At 37.1% G+C, this 21,711-nt stretch overlaps 1 protein-coding gene across 8 annotated transcripts in view; it reads left to right on the top strand.

Annotated features, from left to right (window-relative positions):
• The window catches only part of SORBS2 (sorbin and SH3 domain containing 2), an 84,476-nt gene that overhangs the window by 23,207 nt on the left and 39,558 nt on the right, over positions 1-21,711 (top strand). For 3 of the 8 annotated variants that reach the window (XM_075708636.1, XM_075708635.1, XM_075708638.1), the window contains 6 exons: positions 1,871-2,015; positions 4,352-4,527; positions 9,672-9,738; positions 10,830-10,874; positions 12,094-12,280; positions 15,798-15,912. In XM_075708636.1, coding sequence (XP_075564751.1) covers positions 1,871-2,015; positions 4,352-4,527; positions 9,672-9,738; positions 10,830-10,874; positions 12,094-12,280; positions 15,798-15,912 — 735 coding nt within the window. Of the gene's footprint in view, positions 1-1,870; positions 2,016-4,351; positions 4,528-5,328; positions 5,353-9,671; positions 9,739-10,829; positions 10,875-12,093; positions 12,281-15,797; positions 15,913-21,711 lie in introns of those variants that run through there. The other 5 variants (XM_075708637.1, XM_075708642.1, XM_075708643.1 and 2 more) reach the window with 3 other exon arrangements.

Here is a 21,711-nt window from a genome sequence, read left to right as displayed (position 1 = left end):
GAAGCAAACTCAAAAGTACCATATATGGACATGCCATATATACCTTTATGACTGATGTCCATCACCTACTTGTGTGGATCCTGTTTTCATAATATTGTGTACAACTTAGCATAAGAGCTTTACTGTCTAACCCAGCTGTTTGGTAAAGTCCATCACGCGAATATCTTAAATTTTTTATTACAGAAATTCATAACAGTAGCTTTCCAGTCTACAAAGAACTCACACTACTTCTGCTCCTCTCTTCAGAGAAACAAAAGGCATTGTAAATGAGTTAAGAAGGTATAAGGTTCTGGATATGGTTGCACCCTGCCTTCCCTAGAAACAAGCTTTTCCAAAAAGACAATATGCAGGAAAAGAGGAGTGAACCCCTGAAGCAGGGTAGAGATGGCTGGCGTCATCTAGAAACCTCATCTGAAAACATAGCTTCATACCTCTTGAAATGCTATCTTTGAGCTCATGTAGCTTTTGTATTCGTACAGCTCCAAGTTCTTTTGGAGGGGAGGATGGTGTGAGAAAAGCCAACTTAGTTTACATTTTGGTTCTTGACTTTATTAAGAGAGGAGACATTTACACACAAGTTTTAATGGAGACATCACCACAACACAAACTTTTCAGCTCAGTTCTGAAAACAGGCATCCTTAAAATGAGAAACTCCCGAATGCATCTAGGAGTTCACATGATGTCTGCATAGGAGCCAGAATTTGTTTTGTTCTCTTAGCTATTGGTGGCTGGGATATTAAAAATTTCAAATCAAATCAGTAATCTCCAAAATACAAATGTATACAAGAGGTCATGAACCATTTCATTTTTAAATGTAAAAATATTATGCCTTTTAATACATTTTTTTACTTACGCTTTGCTGCTACAGGTAGTCTCAAGTTTTACATTTACAGCATGTCTTAGTTACTCTCTTTTGTTACGTAAAATTGAGCAAAGTTGGTAGCAATTCTGATTTTCTTCAGATTTAAAGCCTGCATTAAAAGAGATGTTACAGAGAGCTTCCCTCCCTTTTCTGCTGTAATATTCACTATCCTCTCATTTCATTCAATACTTTCTCAATATCTGTTTTGATCCGTGCAATACTCCCCATAAAAGTGCTACAGCCCAGATGTGGGGATTCTAAACCTGGGGGCAGGGACGCAGATTGTTGCCGAAGTACCTCTTGTGACTAAAGCCTAAATGGCTTGTGATGCTGCTATGCTGCCAGTTTGCTTAGCTTTCCCATTTTATTTATTTAATTTTGTTCTGTTGTTTTGTGGTTGTAGGGGTTTTTTTTTATTGGTGCTATTTATTTTTATTGTGATAGATTACGTATCAACATCCCATAGTCACTCCAGCTGGCTTCTGTTTTTTAAAGCAGCTTTGGCTCATTCTCTTTAGCTAGTCTTAATGAGACTTTTCCCTTCAGTCTGCACAGAAGTTACCATTAATATCCATAGGGCTTGAGCACGTGTGTTAAGGGAGTATGTCTCTTGGAGTGATCGATCTGTGGCAGGCAGCCTTTGTCACACAAAGAGAGGAACTTTTACTGCCATCTTCATTTTATATTGCTGTCAGACCTCTGCAGACCTTGTTTGTGCCATCTTCGTTGCCTTGACCATGGTCTTTCTGTCACCTTACTGTGACTTCAGGATGCTTCGCAGGCAGCACGTACAAGGATAGAAGGGGGGAGGTACAAGGTAGATAAGGAACGTAGTCTGCTCCTCTTCTGATGAGTTCTGTACTTCAGTGAATGCAGATGCCATTATGGCTAGGTACCTGACAACTGGTAGTTGTTGTATGGATGACAGTCTTGCATCACCCTTTGTTTGGGATGGCAGTCGGAGGGCTTTGTGTGTAGTTTAATGGGATATTGTTTTGTTTCTCTTAGGCTCAGATCACAGTGAATGGGAACTCTGGCACTGCTGCCAGCCCAGTGAGTCATTTTCAAAGGCCTTTTTCCCCTTCTTCAGCTTACTCTCCACCAGCTTCGCTCAATTCCAGCATTGTTATCATGCAGCATGGCAGGACGATGGGTAAGCCTCACACAGAATGTTTGCTTTATACGTTACGCAACATATTCCAATTCATGTGGCAAAGATTGCAAACAATTGTAGAGCACTTCACATCCGTAATGAAGGTATTGCCTATTCATCTACCTCAGGAAGTAAATGAAAAAAAATAATAGCATTTATTGTTAGATACAGTAGTGATCCTGAACTGGAGTTACTGTTAAGTTTTGTTACTTATGCGTGTGAGAGTGACCTCTTGGCACCTTTCTACTAGCTTTACCGAGGAAAGAGCATGTATCAAAATAACTCAACCTGTGCAGCCCCTTCAAGTTTTGCCTGCTTTAAGAAACCAAGGGCCAACTTTGTACATTGGTTCTCCCCACAACCTTTGTAATCTTCAGTAGAAATACTGCCAACAAAGGGTGGGGCTCTGGGCTTTTAAACGCCTAGAACCATGTTACTCTATAATTTGTTTATGTATATTTTTGGTAGGGCATTGCTAATTTTTATTTTAAAAATACGTGATCAGCCTTAGAAAGGAGCTTTGCCAAATTAATGCAGTTTTGCCAGAACAATCATTTGCTTGCTGCTTTTTCTACCAGTGTTTTGCGTATTCAGATAAGATTATACATGCAAAATAATTTGAATGTGATCCTGGAGTTTACTTTTTTGTTGTGCATGCAGGGAAATTAGGTGACAGTTCTCACTCTGAGACTTAGAGCTTAAACAAATGCTGCTATCCCTATCATAGTGATAAGTACAAAAACCGTATACATGGGGTTCTCCGCATCCCAGAATTCTAGATTCTTTGATTGCTTCCAGTTTGCTGATCTAAAGGCCTATCAATTCTGGTTTGGATATACCCAAAATAAGTAAAGTGTTTTCCCATGACTTTTATTCTTGTACGATGCTGAAGTTCTGTGTTCCACAATAACAGCCTGATTTCATTCTGCTTGCTCATGTAAAAAGCCTACTGATGGTCTCAGTTTGAGGCTTATAAAGGATCAAATCCAAAACGGTTTCTAAATTTAACATCATGCATTTTGGGAAAAAGGCCCAACTATTCAGACGTTTGCCACACAGCATTGCCCCTCACCATATATGTGTAGCACTGGATTATTTACAGGATTTCAAACTTGAGCAAACAGCAGAAACAGCCATGCCAAATCCAGTTCTCTGCAGTAGCAGTGAGCAGAAATATTCAAATTAAAAGTAGAGCTTTCAGTCACCAGAGCTCCTTTTGCTGATTTATATTACTCTTCAAATATTTTGCTTCAGAAGATGTTAATGTCACACGAAAGGCAATTGTAATCTTCACCAGTAGTGTTAGAATATTTATTTTTACGCCCTACATTCATTTATCCTGCTGTGGAAATGTCTCACAAGCACTGCACCTGTTCTCACAAAAAAAGATGCTTTGTCATAGCAGCCCACTAATTTACTGAAACGTGCTGCCTGAAGGGCTAGGGCTCTTTTTCCTGCATGCAAGAGAGAAGTACATCATCTGCAGCAGTACGAGTTTTCACATGACATATCCCAGCAGTGAGGTGTCTTTTGTTAAATGAATGACTCTGAATTTTAGAGGGAAATGGTAATAGTGACATATTAATTTCATTAATTATAAAGGAAGATTTGGGGGAGAGGGGTAGAAATATTGCAAGTCACCACAAGCCAGTAACAGCCTGCACCGTTAACCTAAAGTATTGCAGGTGGATCATCAGATTGCTCTACAGATGCCAAGTTACTGAGATCCATTTTTATGGTTTTTACGTAGAGGCCCTTAAACATACCAACATAACTTTAAGGGGTAAAAATTATACATTGGAATTTGTTTTTTAAAAATATTCATGCATCAAAATTTAATGTTTCTAAACACATATCACATAAGTCTTTGTGGAGGGCTGTTTGGAATCTGTTGTGCTTAAAGAACAACAATTTTCTCTATTTTGCTAGATTTGAGGGGAGGAGTTTTGAAATTACATCACTAATTTCAAAGAACAGATAGGAAAGGTGCAAGAGTTTGATTTATAGGAAAAAGGCTGCTGCCACTATTTGTCAATATATTTTGCTGGGTTTGTGGATTTTTCTTTTTGTGAGCAAGATGCTGCAAAAAAGTACCTCTCACCTAAGAAGATCTGAGTTGAATAATCCGTCTAGTCCTTAAATAAGTTTATAATTCTGTTAAAGTAACATTAAATAGGGCAAAGCCCCAGCTAAGAGGATTTTTTAAGTGTTGTATATGCATGTGTTTAAGACTGTTGTCAATCTTTGTACAAAATACTGAAATGGGAAAGCGTGTTATAACTGCCAAGTATGATTATTGTATCGTCGTACAGTAGTCTGTCATGTTATCTTTACAGAGTCCACAGAGACATACTCACAGCATGTTCAGACTGTTGGCAGCAGCACCACCACCAGTACAATACCAATCTGTAGATCCTCAGAAGAAGAAAAAAAAATTACAGTCATTAAAGCTCCACATTATGCAGGGATTGGCCCGGTAGATGAATCTGGAATCCCTACAGCAATTAGAACGGTAGGAAGTTCTGGGGAATCTGTGTATGAACTCATACAATGAATTGATTGTTGGTAATGGGTTTTTCACATTCTTCTAGTCTTATATAATGTGGAATACAGTGTGCGTAATCAGCGAGCTCATGAATATAATGTTGTGTGTTGACGGAAAAGGAGAATGCTGATGGGAGCATAATTGGGCAACCTCATGTTTCTAGTTTTAATTAGAAGTAGCCAAAACTTTGTGTCTCTTTCTTGCTTCTCTTGTAGTTCTTGCCTTTTGGAGATATGCAGTAATCGTGTTGGTCTTGTCATTTCTAAAATAAAGTTTATACATACTATATGTATGCATGCATGCAAGTAGACATATATACGTGTGTGTGTGCATCTATATAAAAATCTCCCCCTTCTGCATTTTGGGGGACAGTGGTTCTCCTGTCATCAGGGTAGTGTAGAAATGAAGTTTTGTTCCAATAATAATCTAAGTGACGAGTATTTTTATGCAAGTGCAATATATGATCATTGTGCCCTTGAGTGACACGTAAATGAACAGCGTGGAAACCCCTTCATTGTGACTAGCCCAGTTTTGATCATCTGCCACTAGTCACTGCTTGAGTGGTCCCAGGATGTCGAACTGAAGAGTTTTGTTTTCACTCTGCTGAAGCATTCTTTCCACTCTGCTGTCAGGGCAGCCTCTTCTGGCTGGTCCAGAGAGCACAGTGGCAGCTGCACTAGGTCTGTAAAGGAAGCACTTATTGGCCTTCCCAGCCGGAGAAGAAGTGCTGTGCTAGTCGGAGAAAGAGTAAGAAGAGTGGGAGCCAGGATGAAAGCGGCAGAGCCCTTGCAGGTGAAGTCTTTGTGAGGTGCAAGGATGTAGCAGCTGTTGGATGTATCCTCTCTGCCAATACTGACATATGGGGCTGTGTTGTAATTGCCAAGAACTGCTTCAATGGATTGAAAAATTAGGGGGAAAATCAGGAACTGATGGAGAAAAGCAATAGGAAAAACTCAGAATAAGTGGTAAGATGGGGACAGTTTTATTAAGAATGGGGGGAAACTCTGGCATTTCTTGCTTTGTTTTTGACATTAAAAGTAATGCAATCAGAATCTTTAAAAAATGAAGAATTGCTTTGCAGCAATGCTCTAGCTTCCTACCCCTTTTTTAAGTAAATATGTCCCTATGCTTTATATAGGATAAAGTAATTATTTTTGTTCTTTTTTTTAATAGCGGATTGATCTAATAGGGTGCATATCAGTTATATAAGGTTATAAAAGAAATCCCCCTCAAGTGTCCTTAACAGAGTTGGCACCCTGCCAACCTGTATTTAACTTTCAGATCGTATGGTCTGAGTCTCTCAGATTTTCTCCTGAAAACATAATGTAATTTGAATTAGAACATTTTTCAGCTGGATTTGCTCTGGTTTTTGTTATGTTTCAATTTCAAAATATCTTATGCCTTGTAAACTTAGTATTATAGAAATGATTCTCACAATGAGATATGAGTTAAACGATTATGCTAGTATGTGTGTGTGAGTGTGTCTCTCGTGTGCCACTTTGTGTCCTTATTCTCCTTCCTTAGGACTTAGCTGGAAGTGAGGTTGTTTTCAAGATGCTGATTTGAGATTACATTTTAAATGTGCACGAGTATAGTTGAGCCCTGTGTACCCCAGTCATGCAAGAACAAAGGTGATATAGTTGTCAGCAAAAGACTCAAATATGCTGCCCCTTGACACCTCTCACAAGTACAGTACTGTGTAGAAACATGCAAAAGTGCTATAACTGCATTTCTCATGAACAGTAGAAGGTAGGATATATCACTCGCTCTTTCCCTAAGGTCAGTGAGCAATCCAAATAGGAATCTTCTCCCAGAAAGTTCAGCCTCACTCCATCTGGAGAGAGAAAGTTTCCAAATCAGTTGAGTTTATCATTGCATGCAAAGTTTAAAAGTTTCTTATTCTTCCATCTTTATGCAAATGGAAACAGTCTATCAAAAAAGGAGTAAATGCAGATTCTCGGGTGATAGGTAACATACACACTGTGTTCCGAAACACTATGCTACTGAAAGGTAAGCTTGTACATAGAACTTGAGAGTATCTGTATTCCAGATTTGGAGTGTTTTTCAGGAGTAGAGAGATTTTTCAAGCTGTAGTTATCTCCTCCAAGTTTCTTTAGTCTCAGAATATGGTTTGTGACAACTATTTAGCCAAGGAAGGTAGAGGGATGTTCTCTTCTCTATTCCCGCAAACCCTCTCTGTCCAAAGCTGCTGAGAGGGGAAGGATTCCTGTAAAGCTTTCCCTTCTCTCAGAACCTCCATCCCATGTTAGCATGTTCCCTCCAATACCACTTTACCTCCTGCCAGCTCTGGGAAGTGCAAGTCTGAAGCCTGAAAATTCAGATCATTTGTTAAGTTCTGCCACCATGCCAAGCCCTGCCCCAAAGATGGTGATATTCCAAGGCATTAAAAATTAAGTCTTTGGAAAAGAGAGGGTAAAATGCTGTTCACTCAGAAAAGCATTCAGTCAAATGGCACCACCGGAGTTTACCACCGACAGGGTCCTAGGAAAGGAGAAAACGGATTCATGGAAAGCAGTATGACTGCACTGTTTTAGACTATCCAAAATGATCGCTTCATGTCTAACTATCAAAATTGCTCTGTAGACTGAAAGGCCTCTATTGACTAAGAATATAAAAAAATCAAGTCCCAACAGATTTCTTTTCTGTAGTTAGTGATGTAATATTTCAGCTAGAAAAAAAACCACAGAAGGTCCACTGAAAGTCATAAATGCCTCCTTTAATTGTATACTTTCTGATGGATTATTGGAGTACTGCAATGAGAATGGACTCTCCTAAGTACCAACTGCAGGTACTTCTTACATCCTCTTCACGCTATTTGGCTGATTGTTCATTATATATGATGATACCACGTTCCAACATTTAATTGCAGCAATAATGTATGCAAAGCAGGATGGCATCTGAATGGCTTGGTGCATTGTGAGTACTGCTAATTCCTCAAACAAATGTTGGTTATGTGGGATTACTGAATATAAATTGAGAAAATGTATTTTTAAATTAATTTATTCTATTCCTTAACTAGTCCTATCTGGCTTATAATGTAAAGCCAAACTATTGGCTGAGGCTTTAAACCCCAGGGTGGAGACTGGGGGGGAGATGGTGAGAGGAAAACATTCAAATGTCCAGAAGGATGTTGGGAGACCTTCTCTGGTCATGTGGGAACTTCTCCATACCTGATCTCTATGTGGAAGCCTCCTTTGGATTTGTGGAGGAGCTGACTGATAAAGAGGATCTGACAAAGAGATATCTCTGCACCTTTGTCCCTTGACACACAGTAGGGTCACAGCAGTAATATTTATGCACTATTTCCAATCTGTTCACCTATCACTGATTCGAGCTCTTCTTGGCCCAGTACAGTCAGAAAGGCAGTTGTGGTATCATGGAACCATTGCAGGTTTGTACTGCTGTGGGAAATGAGGAGCACCATGGAGGTTATACCCATCAGCATGAATTCCTTCAGACCTTCTGGACTTCCTTGTAAACTTTTGAACACATATGATCTTGGAGCACTGAACAGCACACTTGTTTCAAAGCCAGTTATATTGTTCTTACTAGAGTTCCGCTAGTATAGATGCTTAATACCTTTACAAAAACAATGTTAAAATGGTCCAAATCTGCTTCTGAATATCTTCTCTTTGGCAGAAATCAGGAATGTTGGTAGGTGGGGGAAGGGACCTGATCTTGATACAAAATTGTATCTCCTTCATTTCTATCTTGCAAGCAGGTCTAGGTAAAAAGCATAACCTGCTGCTTAAATTTCTTTCTTCCCCAACAGATCCTTGAGTTCTTCAGTTGACTGTTAGCTCTCCTTTTAAACAAAGTTTTTAAAATGTCATTTAGTAGCAATTTTATGAGAACTCATATTGATTCCTCAAAATATAGGAGCATTTTCTGCCTAGTCCCTTATGGTAAGAGCTCACCCTTGTTGACAAAACCGATTAATTATGCACAGTAACTGTATGAAGTATTTAGGGCAAAAGTGTGATCCACTAAAGATGGCATGGAGCCAGGTGAACACAGTCAGACCTGTCGGTTATTTTGTAGAAAAGAATTTGTGAATTTTCACTTTTCATGGTAAAGAGGAGCGGGCAGAGTGATTACAGATTGAGTATTAGCTAATGCAAGATAACGCACACCAAGAGAGGTCTTTTGAATTATCCCTGTGCACCATGAGTTTTGAAGATAATTTTGTACATCTGCATTAAAACTTTTGATTTTCTAACTACTATGGAACAAGTAAAATTTTAGGATCTAAGAAAAATAATACTGAAAACATGTTTGCCTTTGTGTTGTCTCCTCTTCTGAAATATTATCATCCTATCTCAAAGAAAATTGCAACACGAGAGAAAATGCAGAAGGGTAAGAGATAAAAATAATTAGAAGCATGAGCAAATGTTGATATGAGGAGAGTTTGGGAACTTTGGGATTGCTTAGTTTGCAAAAGTAAGTGTAAGTACAATGTAATGAGCAGTTATTGAAAGGTATATTGTATTCACTTTTCTCAAAATAGAAAAATAAGTTAAGATTCAGTTGCCTGTAAAGGGAATTTAAAACTGATAAGAGGAGATACTGTTTGTTTACAATCCAAACATTAACTCCTAAATATAGTGGTGTCTTAATTCTGTTCTCAGTAGTATTTCAGTTTTTCTACATTATTAACAATTACATTTTTGAAGATTGTTTAAGTTGGAAATTGCCAGGAGTTCAAATGAAGCTCTTCTTACACACTTGTGATTGCTGAGGTGTTTGTATTTTCATGTAAAGTATCTAGCATTCATTGTTGTCAAATACAGGGCACTAAGAAGATAAACTCTTGATCTGGCACTAATTCCTATGTTCCTGCCCATTGTACCCTCCAAGATCAGAGTCCAAAACTGACTCAGTCTTGAGTGTCTTGCAGAATTTGTTACAGGAATTGCTAGATGAAAAGCGTAAATATACCATTTGAAATAGATGGTATGAAAATGATTACATTAAATAGGGGACAAAACATAATAGACTTTGTGTCCAGAATAACATTAAATGTCTGATCAGATCTGTACACACAGGAATTTTTATTTGTTGTTAATTGTTAAAAACTGTATTTTATTTAGACAGTTGACAGGCCGAAGGATTGGTACAAGACAATGTTCAAGCAAATCCATATGGTTCATAAGCCTGGTAAGTATGCTTTTGTCTTGGCTGCATGGTTCTCAGTGGTATTAAAAAATGCACTTTTCTGCATTTTGATTGTGTGCTATGGTAAAACACAGGTGTTCACCTAGTGTCAGGTAATGAATCAAATCAAATGGGTAAATATGATGATAGATTTTACTGCAGAGAGTGCTATTTTCCTCTGCTAAAGGCTGAAAATTTCTAATGGGTTTATTTTTTTACTAAAACTAAGTAAAACTTAAAGTGATTAGGATAGGTATGCAACCAGTATGGTTCCATGTCACTGGGGAGCTCACTGAAGTGATCCTCATCTCCAGTTTGGGGGATGAGAAATTGGCCACTGTAAATCTCCTATCATACCAGCTTGCTTTTGCAGAGCTCATGTTTTAGAACAGTATGGGCTAGTAAACAGGCTGGTTTGAGGATACATTTTCTGTCTGAATTGCATTTTTTTCATAGAATGTCTTCCTTGGTTTTGCTGAAATGGAGCTTTGGTGACATTACTAGCTTTAGAGTTAACGTCCTTTGTCATGATTGTCACCAAGGATGGATAAATGGCAGTTACGCTCATTACACCTCCAGAAGGAAGGAGACTTGATTTGTCTCAGGTAGAGCTTGCATTCAGTACGGTCACAAAGAATGTTAGCGGGAGAATAAAAAATGTAAGCAGGAAAATTTTGGCTTAGAAGATCTACTTTGAACACTAGTCACATAGTAGATATTTGAGGTTGCTTTTTGTGATACGAACAACTTAACAGTTTCTAGTGGAGGAGAGCTGACAAAGGGAAGAAATTGAGCTTGGGGCAGGGGGAAGAACAGACAAAAAGCTATAATTTGCATTTTGGTGCTAACCAATAAGTACACAATATGGGTGACATGACCGGAAGATACCATTTTACCAATAAGATGTTAAAAATAGCCTATGGTAAGTATAATGGGAAGAGAGAGTCTTCAGAAAACACCTACGAGATGAGGAAAAGAAATGCAGTGCTTGATTGCCTACCAATCTTCTGTTTGTATTTGCAAAAACAAAGCTGCATTGCTGTGATAAACTGGCATGTATTGCACTACTGTAACATGTATATTTCTTTTTGTAGATGACGACACAGACATGTATAATACTGCATATGCATACAGTACTGGTAGGAATTATTCCCTCAATTCAAAATGAGTCTTTTGTTAATGTCAGCAAGTAACAGGGGTAGTTAACTACTCATGCCTGCTTTTATAATGCTTATATAAACACTTTTTGTCATCTTGTTTGATCTCAGTTGGTGTTTTTTTCATGCCTTTTTTTCCCAGATGAAACAAAGTTTAATTTTGGTTTCCTTCTTACCACAGAAATGAATTGCAGCTGTGGGCCTCTTACTGCAGATGAGATATACTGTAATACTGTAGTTTCTTGATTACATAGCATTTGTTTTCACTAGTGATTGTGAGTAACGCAGCCTTTCCTTATCAAAATGAAAAGGGAACTACTGTGTGAAAGTACAAATGCTAATTACTGACATGGGAAGACAAAAAGGTTGTACTGAAAACACCTTTTAAAATAAGCAGTTAAGAGTGCCTAATAAAGATGATTCTGGTTTATGATCTTGTTCATTTTTGCTATAGGCACTGGTGTTGGTGTTGATGTTATTTAGCTGCAAGAAAGGCATATTCATCTAAGATATATAATTGTTATGTCTTTCAGAAGATTATAACCATATGGTAAAATTATTTACAAAAACAAAAATGAAAGTATGAATAGACTACATGTGCAAAAAAAACATAGTGCCTTGTGCAAAAATGCGACTCAAAATTCTTCCATTTCGGTGTTTGTTGCTTTCAACATGCTCTCATACTGCCTTTTTCTGTACTGTTGAGGGCGTTTGTTGTGGGTCAGTTGTCTGAGAACTGTTTGGACTCTTGTGATCCTCTTCAAGATACACTATTGCCTAGTTGTCCCAGACTAACAGTAATATTAACACAATGAAAAAAAAACCGTGCATTTCCTGCCTCTTCTCTTCCTTCTGAACACAGAACAACTGAGCGGCAGGATGAACCTGGGGATTAATTACAGGCTGTCATGAACAGCTCTGATGGATATACACAGCCATTAACTTCTCCCCCCCTCAAATTAATCATTAATTTATTTTAACTATACTGCACTTTATCTGTGTGTTTGTAGTTTTATACAGACATATATAAAAAGTATTCTAATGAGCTACGTATTATACAGCAATGTACTTTTAAAAATGCATTTACACATTTTTGTAATCTTGCAGCTTTAATAACTGTGGGTTCTTGTAGCATTCCATGTTGTGTCTTATTAAAACTCATTCTCATGCTGTAACTATTTCTGGTTTTGTTTTATATTAGGTAGCTACAGTCCATCCTTCTCTGCTCAGGCACACCCAGCTGCAAAGATGCAGACGTACAGACCATTGTCTAAAAGCGCTTCTGACAGTAGCTCCGATGCCTTCAAGGTCTCATCCCCTCTACCACCTCCACATGTGCCACCTCCAGTACCACCACATCGTCTGAGGGAAAGGTCTACACCAGAAAAGTAAGTTAGCATATTTTCAAAAAGTGTTCTTGGTTATGTACAGCAATCCAATTACAGGATATCACAAAGGATAAAATAGCAGCTATAGAATAATATGACTTCAAGAGCTTTATTCAAGGGACAGTCAGGTGATGAGGGGTAATCTGGATCAGTAGCATGGGTATCATCCGTGGTGCTGCCATTTCTTCAATGTGCTAAAGAAGTGCTTATTCTTACAAGTGGTACCACCATGATTATTTAAGATTTTCATTCTTGTTAGCGGGATTGTCTTGCTTGTTGTGTTTCAGAATAATCCGTGCTCTAGCAGCTGTCTTGAATAGTTAGTCTCTGAGTAGGAAAGGCTGTTATTATTAAAGGCTAAAAGGTATCCAGTAGCAAAGAGAAAGGATCTAAAAGATGTTGTAAACTGAAATTCAGGGAAGAGCAAAACTGTAAGAGTGTAGCCATCAACCCACGTTTCCCCAGAGCTCAGAAGTGCTTTATTATCCCCATTTTTTTGAATCTCCATCTCCATTTTGGTAGACCAGAAAGGTGTTTACAGATTAAAGGGGCATTTCGGATTTCTCATGGTTTTCCAGCTTCAAACTTGCTGCACAAAACCAGGTCGCAGTGGTTAGAGTCCAGTCTGGAAAAGGTTCATACTTAATAACTCAGAAAAGAAATGCTTATCATTCTGATAAAACCATGCAAAGTGCCCTGCACACAAATCTATAGACTCTTCAGCATATTTGTAGCTACTAGCTCAAGCAAAAAGCTTTTTCTTTAGTGTTTACATTAATGAATACTACATGTTAATACAATATTATGTTGTAATTCATTTATATGTGTGTGTATGTACGTAGGTATGTATTTTATATATGAAAAGGGTCATTTTTTGTTCCATTTGTGGCTACAAGCCCACCTGTCTTGGTTACACTCAAGCAACAAAACAGAATTTGCCCATTTTTGTCAGCTTGGACATTGTAAACATTTGTATATGTAGAAATTGAATTACATTAAACAGCTTCAAATAATTTGCAGTTTGAATAAAATATTACGAGAAAAGACCATACTAAGTGTTTAAAGTTAAGACTACAGCTATGGCTTTTTGAAAAATTTGTGGGTAGTGGCAATCCAAAAGGTAATCTAGCAGATATCTATATTGCGAGGAAAATTAGCTGGTGAAGGGTCTGGAGCACAGGCCTTATGAGGAGCGGCTGAGGGAACTGGGGTTGTTTAGCCTGGAGAAGAGGAGGCTGAGGGGAGACCTTATCACTCTCTACAACTACCTGAAAGGAGGTTGTAGCGAGGTGGGGGTTGGTCTCTTCTCCCAAGTAGTTAGCGACAGCACAAGAGGAAATGGGCTCAAGCTGCACCAGGGGAGGTTTAGGTTGGATATTAGGAAAAATTTCTTCATGGAAAGGGTAGTCAAGCATTGGAACAGGCTGCCCAGAGAGGCAGTGGAGTCCCCATCCCTGGAAGTGTTCAAAAAACGGGCAGACGTGGCACTCTGGGACATGGTTTAGTCCAGTCTAGCCTTGATTGGTTTAGTGTGGACTTGGTAGTGTAGGTTAATGGTCGGACTGGATGATCTTAAAGGTCTTTTCCAACCTAAACGATTCTATGATTCTATGAGATTGCTCAATGGTTACTGATTTTGGCTACTCCTGTTGCTGAGCGCAGGTTGTCAAGAGGAAATGCTAGGGGTTAGAGTTGGGCTACCTCCCAAAGGCCATGAGGTTTGAATTTTGTTAGCAAGTCATGCAGAAGTGTAGATTTTGTTAGCAAGGCACCAAAATGTGGATCTGCTTAGCTTTGATCTCTGAAGTTATGTGAGTCATCGTCCCATGCTAAGCCAAATGTGTTGGTCACAGAAACTGAGGCCTGTTGCAGTTCCTTTTGTCAGGCTTGAAAATAACTGCTTCAGCACTGAATTTGGATGTTTAGCCCCTCCTTTTAATCTCCTGCATGATAAGACAGGCAGTGGAAATCTATGTTCTCCAGGCCAGGGGATGCCAAAGACGTTAGTTATGCTTTGCCTGCTGCTGACAGCTATAGCTCGTCAATCTTTTCCTGCCATTGGGAGATTCTTTTTTTAATTTAAAATCTCACATAAGAGGCTTAGGTCCATATGTATCACAGTTTCATAGCTGGGAGGCAAGATATGGTTTGCATTAACAGTTGGGCTCAAAAATATAGTCCGTAAGAGATTACAGGCTAAACGCTATAAATTAAGTGAACTGAGTGTGAATCAGAATTTCAGTAGCATCCTTTTTCTTCAGTGACTCGCAGTATAATGCAACTTCATCAGAACATTTCCATTTTCCTGTTCATTCTCAAAAAATACAACCTTTTCTGTTCTGAAACTAATTTTTTGCTCAGTGAAAATAAACAATAGAGCCATGTAGAACTATGTCCCTTGAGATACAGAGTGTTTTATAAATAGAGGTGTCTGTGTCCCAGAAATTGCACTCACAAACATGCTGTAAACAAAAGCTACCCCATAGATTTTTTTAATTATGTTAGGTCACATCAAGTCACGTCAGAAAGGCTGATAGAACTGATAGAATTTAGTCAATGTATGCGCTTTCTTATTGTAGATACAGACAATAGTTGATAGGATTTTCCCTTTCCTTTCCCCTGTTCTTTGAGTTACTAGTGGGTCAGTTTACACAGAGCTAAATAAAAAGATGTGTGAGCTACAGTTTTCCAAATGCACTGTAGGTAGTGACTACAAAAACTGCCATGAAAAGGTAGCTCTCACTGTGATAGTAACTAGTTAATTATCCCCCCAAAATGCATAGGTAGCTATTACTATAACATGGTAAATGACTGAAAAAGTATAGTAGTAGGGGTTACTTTTTATTCTTTGCATAGCACTAGTGAATTGAAAGCAAATTTAGAATTATAGAGAAAATTAATAAATTTCTGTCCCAAAGTCAACTGCCAAATTCTTGGTTTTGTTTATCTATTCAAATTTCCAAGGCAACAGTATACTGCTTACAAGGATATTCAGGAGCAGTCCTGCTACAGATCAGGATAAAGAGCATCTATTACATTTTCACACTGTCTTTTAAAATAATTCCTTATTTTTTGTCTCAGAAAATTTTGTAACTTTTTCAGTATGGACCTATTATCGTATTGTGTGATGACAATATCTACCACTTGCCTATATTAGTATAGTGCATAAAACAAGTATAGTAAATTTGCAATTTGAGAAGACATGTCATGGTATTTTGACACAGTATGTCAGGGAAGTTTTTAAACTGGTTTATCAGTTATAACAAAAGTATGAGTGATCACATAGGCTGGACATCTCTAGTATTTTTCCTGCTGTACTGAGTGTACTGGCTGTAAACAGGTTAAGATGATACAGTGGTTAAAACATTGGGATGCTAGACCAGACATTTTACAACTGAAATCTGGAAAGAGAAACCGTGCTGAAATTCATTTGGTTTTACATGTTTCTCTTGCACGGAGCTGAAAAGCAGATGGTGATGACAGTAAATTAACTCAATTGCTCCTATTTGTTACTTAGAAATGACTGGGATCCCCCTGACAGAAAGGTAGATACCCGCAAGTTCCGTTCTGAACCAAGAAGCATTTTTGAATATGAGCCGGGAAAGTCATCAATCCTTGAACATGAAAGACCGGTAAGACACGAAAGTGAAATGGGTAATACAGTAAAGAGGTTTGGTGAGAGGTTGTCTTTTTATTATTTACTACTGATTATAACTACTTACATGAATATTGAAGGTCCTTTTTCAAATATGATTTTGCAGCAATTTGTCTTTGCTCTTTCCTGATGATTGTGTTGAAAATGTGATTTTGGCTTATTTGCTAAACTTAGATCTTCTGGTATTTCCAAGAATCAAACCACCACTGTGGAAACCTAATGGATGATGAGCAGAGCTGTGAGTTAATGGAAACTGCTTTTTCTAAATGACAGGCATCTCCAGCACTCATTTTCAGTAGTATTAAGAGGACATATGATATCTGATTAATTAAGGCATAAAAATAAACTATTTGCATTTTCAGGATGTGCCTAATTGTACACTTAAGGAGATTTTGGTCAAATACTGGTCAAGGTTGCCCAGAGAGGCTGTGGAATCTCCATTTCTGGAGGTATTCAAGACTCACCAAGACACAGCCCTGAGCAACCTGATGTGATTAGATCTCCTTTTAGCAGGAGGTTGGACTAGATGACCTCTGGAGGTCCTTTCCAGCCTCAGTTACTCTGTGATTACTGTGTGTACATTAACGTGTAATTAGAAGTATTTATTCTTGCTTTCTGAATAATGATTGCAATTGTGGTATTTTTCACAAGCATGTCTGATAAAGCTACTCTTAATGCATGCAAAATGACCGTTAACAGAAGTTTTCATTTGCTGTACACATCCACCCAGCCTTTCTAATTTACCTTTGTGCTATCACAATACTTCCTTATTTTAGGAAAACTGGTATGTATCAGTTACAATACTTGCTTTTCTTGGGCTTTTACTTTGAGGTTGGAATGGTGAGCAAGTCCAGTTTTAAAGAAGGGGTTTATGTAATCAATACCGGACTGTTATTTGCCTTTGTATTTTACTAATTTAAAATAAATTAAGCAAATAATTGAACTCCAGTATATGTAGTATGTGTGAAACACCTGTACTAAGCACCTTTCCCTTGTGTTTTTGTGGTCTTTGCAGGAATATAATTTTTGTTAGCTGGAAAATACTAAGCTGTGTTTCTGTGAAATTAAGTTCTTGCAGAACTGATGGTATTTTTCAAATAGGAAATTGGGATTTCTATATGAACTGCTAATCAATATAATTAAATGGAGTTTAATATTTATTGTGAAGCTGAACTTAACAAATAGTTCTATTTAAAAGGTGATGGCATTTGTTCTGAGCACTTCTTTGATTGCTATGACTGCATTATACACACTGAGGTCATTTACCAGCCTTCCCAATGCCAAATAACAACAGCAGATTCAAGTTAAAACATAAGAAAATTACAGTGATGTTTCAAGAATGGCCTCACTTTTCTAATAAATCACATTTTCTACTAATGCAATGTGAAAAAAAAATTCATTTAGGAATGGCAGTGCTGATGAATACAATCATAGGTACAATTTTTCAATTTTAGTGAACTAATGAAATGACAAAAAAGTGAGCTTTGCTGACTGTTCCTGAAGCCTTTTTTTAAAGTTGCTTATGCATTTTAATTTTTATGTTCTCAGTCAAGAGGCTGGATTTTGAGCTTTGTTTGGTCCTTAAAATATTTTCATGCAGAAGAGCCTTGGTCACATTGTACTTACTGAGCAGCATCAGTCAAGGGCAAGATCACACTTTATCATCTGAAGCTTAGACTAGAAGTTTAGACCTACCTGATGTAAATACAAGGAAACAACTCTTTGCAGAATAAATTTTAAAAGCTGAGGAAATAATATTCATAGACAGAATGGAGAGATTCTTTTGTTTATGTATTATTCAGAGCTGCAAAAGATTGGAAAACAGGAATTAATATACAATACAAGACAGTTTTGCTGACACTAGTGTAACATTATTAACTGATATAAAAATAATTGAAGTGAGCAATCACAGTTTTATCAGTTTGGAATTTCTGCTGTTGATAAAGATGATGTTTAGCTTTATGTATTTAGATACTTCCTTTAGACCATGTTACAAAAAGAAAAAGATTTGGTTTCACTAAAGCATTTGCTTTCCTTGTTTTCATTGAATGAGATATGGAAAGCAAAACTCAAGACTTGTTAAAGGATGATCAGCAGAGTAAGTCAAAAGATTTTGCTGTGTGTCTAGGAAAAGCTGACATCTGAAAACAAAGCATTAATTCCAAATTCAGCTGAAAAATCCAAATTCTCAACTGTGTTGGTATTGCATGAGTTAAGTCTTTCATCTTGATAATCTTAAAAGATTTTATTTTTAATGTCTGAAAAATTGTTATGATGATACTGAAAGAAAATATTAATCAACATATGGAATATAAAAATAAATATAGTTCATTAATATTGTAAAAGATGGACATCTATAGCATCTGAACTTAGAAATTCTTACTTTATTAGATTTGCCAAAACAAAAAAAAGTCAAAGGGAGTTTCTCCAACACTCCAAATCTTAAAATTTTTTGCTGAAATTAAATCATTTCCATGTCTTCAGGATTGTAGTTTTGATGGCAAAATGATCTGGAAAAAAAAAAGAAAAATATTTACAGCTACCTTATATGATAATAAACAGGGCAGATGAGGTTTGAAAGATCAGCATTCCCTTTATTGATGTAGATACTACATTGGAACCAGTTGTGATTAATGTGGAGATTAGAAACATGGGAAGAATATAATAAAATGGGATTCAGTGTAAAACTAACATTTAGTGGGAAATATTATTCAGCAGATCCTCATTCAGTAGGTCTAAAGAATTTGAGAAATAATAAACCTAAAAAAATGACCTAGTAAGAAACATTAAATGGAAAGAAGGGATAGATGATTATCTTTGTTATGGATATAAAAAGATGAGTGTAATTTCAAGCTGCAGTATCATGTAGCAGCCTTCTGTCACGAAACAGGAAATTAATGTTTTTTCTCCTGTAATTTGAACTTCTAAGAGTATAAAACATCAGCAAAAAGGAGAGGCTTGGCATTGGTCCTTTGAGATTACAACTAAAAGTAAGTGACATTAAGCTGTTGAATAGTCTTCCAAGCAATGATGTGGCAGCTCTTTTTTTCCTATTTCAATAAGCCCATAAAATGTTAGCATTTCTTCTAATAACAGAGCACTGGTAAGGTGGTGCATAAGTTGTTCTGGTGTATGTTTCCATCTCCAATGCCTGCAATTCAATAAAACGCTCTTTTCTCTAATATTATCTAAACCACAGATTTGTTTCCTAAGATGGGTGTTCACTTTCAGTAAATAAGTAAATTGCAGTGTAATAATTTAATCTTACTCACATGAATATGAAGTTAAATTTTTATTCTTTACTAGTTTGAACCTTGTATATGTGAAGTAATTCCTTCATGCATGTAATCTATTTCTGCAGTAAAGTAAGTAAGGAAAAACCTTGGTGTTACTGTAAAGAAAGACTTTGTAAAATTGGGACAATCAATAGATGCCTTTATTTTCATTAGGTGTTTTAGTCTAAGCATGAAAATACACGTGTGCTAGTCAGATAAAACTGTCAGGTTAAATTTTAGTTCTAGATTTTTTTATATAAGTTTAGTATACAAATTTTCTACTGGGTTTATATGCAAGAGGATTTCATGATCAGAATAAATTAAAAAACATCACTGTTTTCTCAAATACTAGAAATAGACTGGGCTTGCACCATGATGCCCATCTGTTGGTTTTGGGGTTTTTTTTTTACTGTAGTGGAAAATTGAAATTTTCTTTAGAATATGCAAGTTTGGCTGCCTTTGATGTCTCAAGCTGATTATCAGAATATTCTGCTCAGTGTTAGTTGACTTACTTGAGTAAAACTTTGTCAATTAAAAAAATTTTCTCAGCGTGTTTTAAAAAGAAATCAGAAATTCTACATATAGGTAGGTTTTGATAAGACAGTAAAAAAATATGTCTTCTCATAAAGCTATGGAGAGACTAACAATCTGGTAGTGGGCTTGGAGCTACAACAGGTATTTAAAAGTAGTCCAAAAAAAAGAAAAAAGGAAAAGCAAAACTAAACTCTTTAGAGCTAATAAAATGCCAAAGCCAAATTTACAACAGACGTCTCAGTCCATTGTTCCAAAGAGACTTCAGTATGGTGTCTGAACCTGCAAATGCAAAACATTAATTTGACCGTGCAGATCATATAAAAACGACTTAACTCACCAACTTAAATGCACACTTTTGATTATTACCTGCATATGTCTACCTGTGTCTATCAAATCAAGCGCAGGCAAAGCTGTGTGCAACTCTATAGGTGTAATTTTTTTAAATGACATCAGTGTTTGTCTATACTTGAGTATGTTGATGCAGTGCTGTGTTGACCATCTGATGCAAATGTCAAAAAGAGTGAAGTTACTTACTGGTCTTTAATAGTATATCTTCAACAAGAGATGAAAATGTTACTAAATGACTAGATGAAGGATAGAGTACAGGAATGTGACTTGGTTTGACTGACAGGTCATAAAAAGGGAATCTACTTTATTGCTGTCACCTTCTATTGAAGCAGTCTGGGAGATATGAGACCAAGCCAAGTTCAGATTTTTTAAGCGAAAATGATGTGTTCATTTTAAGTCTCTTAAAAGGGGAGATAACAGAAATAGGTCCATCAGCAAATTTGAATCTGAAAGCCAAGCAAAATTAATTGTCTGTGTATTGATCTTGGTAGCAGCAGGGAATGCAGAGTCCTCCCTAGAACTGCCAGGCAGCAGTGAACTTGCAGACTTTAGTACTCAGTTTCTTTTTGTTTGCTGCCCTCTGTGGTTCAAGCTGTAAATAAAAGTAAGGCGGATGTGCATGGAGTTAGCTTTACACACTTTCTTATGTTCTCATTTTATTTGCACAGTACTACATGAGGACAACTCAAAAACTTAGAAACTACAGAAAATACACTATTTCTAGCTTTTTCTTTACAAGCAGAAATGTGGGGGGCTTTAAGCTTTCAACTAATTGCAAGAGTATTTGAAGATAAAAGGGGAGCCAGCTCCCATACTCATTTTTATCTCCTTGGCTAGCTGAGTTGGAAGCCCAGCTTGTCTGACGGTGAGTTCTGGCTCCCTGCAAGAAAGGACACTGGTCCATCAATGTGTAGGTGTGGGGCTGCTGCTATCCAGGGGACTTTGCGGCTCACAAGGATGACGTCGGCTATCCAAGCAAGTCATGTCAGTAGGCCTGGATTTGTAGTGCCAACAGCTCCACAATTTCCACACCATATGTATTTCAAGGGATTTATTTATTTATTTATTTATTTTATGTAGATGCACCCAATCGTTGATATTAACATTTCTGTCTGTGAAAATTAATTTATTGGTATAATATAAAGATGAAAACATGCTATAAATATTTCAACATACTGTATCTTAGTTTGGAGAAATGAGGAAAAAGCAGTTGTTTAGTACTGTCTTCTCAGATTATCCGGATCTCTAAATTGTGTAATTTTTTTTTAAGGTAAGCAGAAAACTCTGAATACACCAAGCGTTCTCTGTAGTGTGAATTGAGTTAATATATAATGAAGTTATCTTCTGCATTGTGAATCTGTCATTTTTTGCCCTCATGCCTTCATCTCTGTAGAAGAGAATCGTGTATTTTCTTAAATCAATTATAGTTTCTATTAAGGTCACAAATCTTTACTGGTCAGTTCATGAAACTAATTTCCGTGGTATTTTTCTACTAAAGACTTGGGTATGTATAGTTGAGTTGAAACAGTTGAAATTAGTAGTGCTGAATTATGGCTGTGGATGGTGGAAATGTAAGGGCAAAACTCCAGAGCAGCTTCAATTCCTAACCTTGCTATGGA

This window comes from Pelecanus crispus, chromosome 4 (genome assembly GCF_030463565.1).
Source record: "Pelecanus crispus isolate bPelCri1 chromosome 4, bPelCri1.pri, whole genome shotgun sequence".
NCBI lineage: Eukaryota > Metazoa > Chordata > Aves > Pelecaniformes > Pelecanidae > Pelecanus > Pelecanus crispus.
This window is presented reverse-complemented; position numbering and strand designations above follow the sequence as displayed.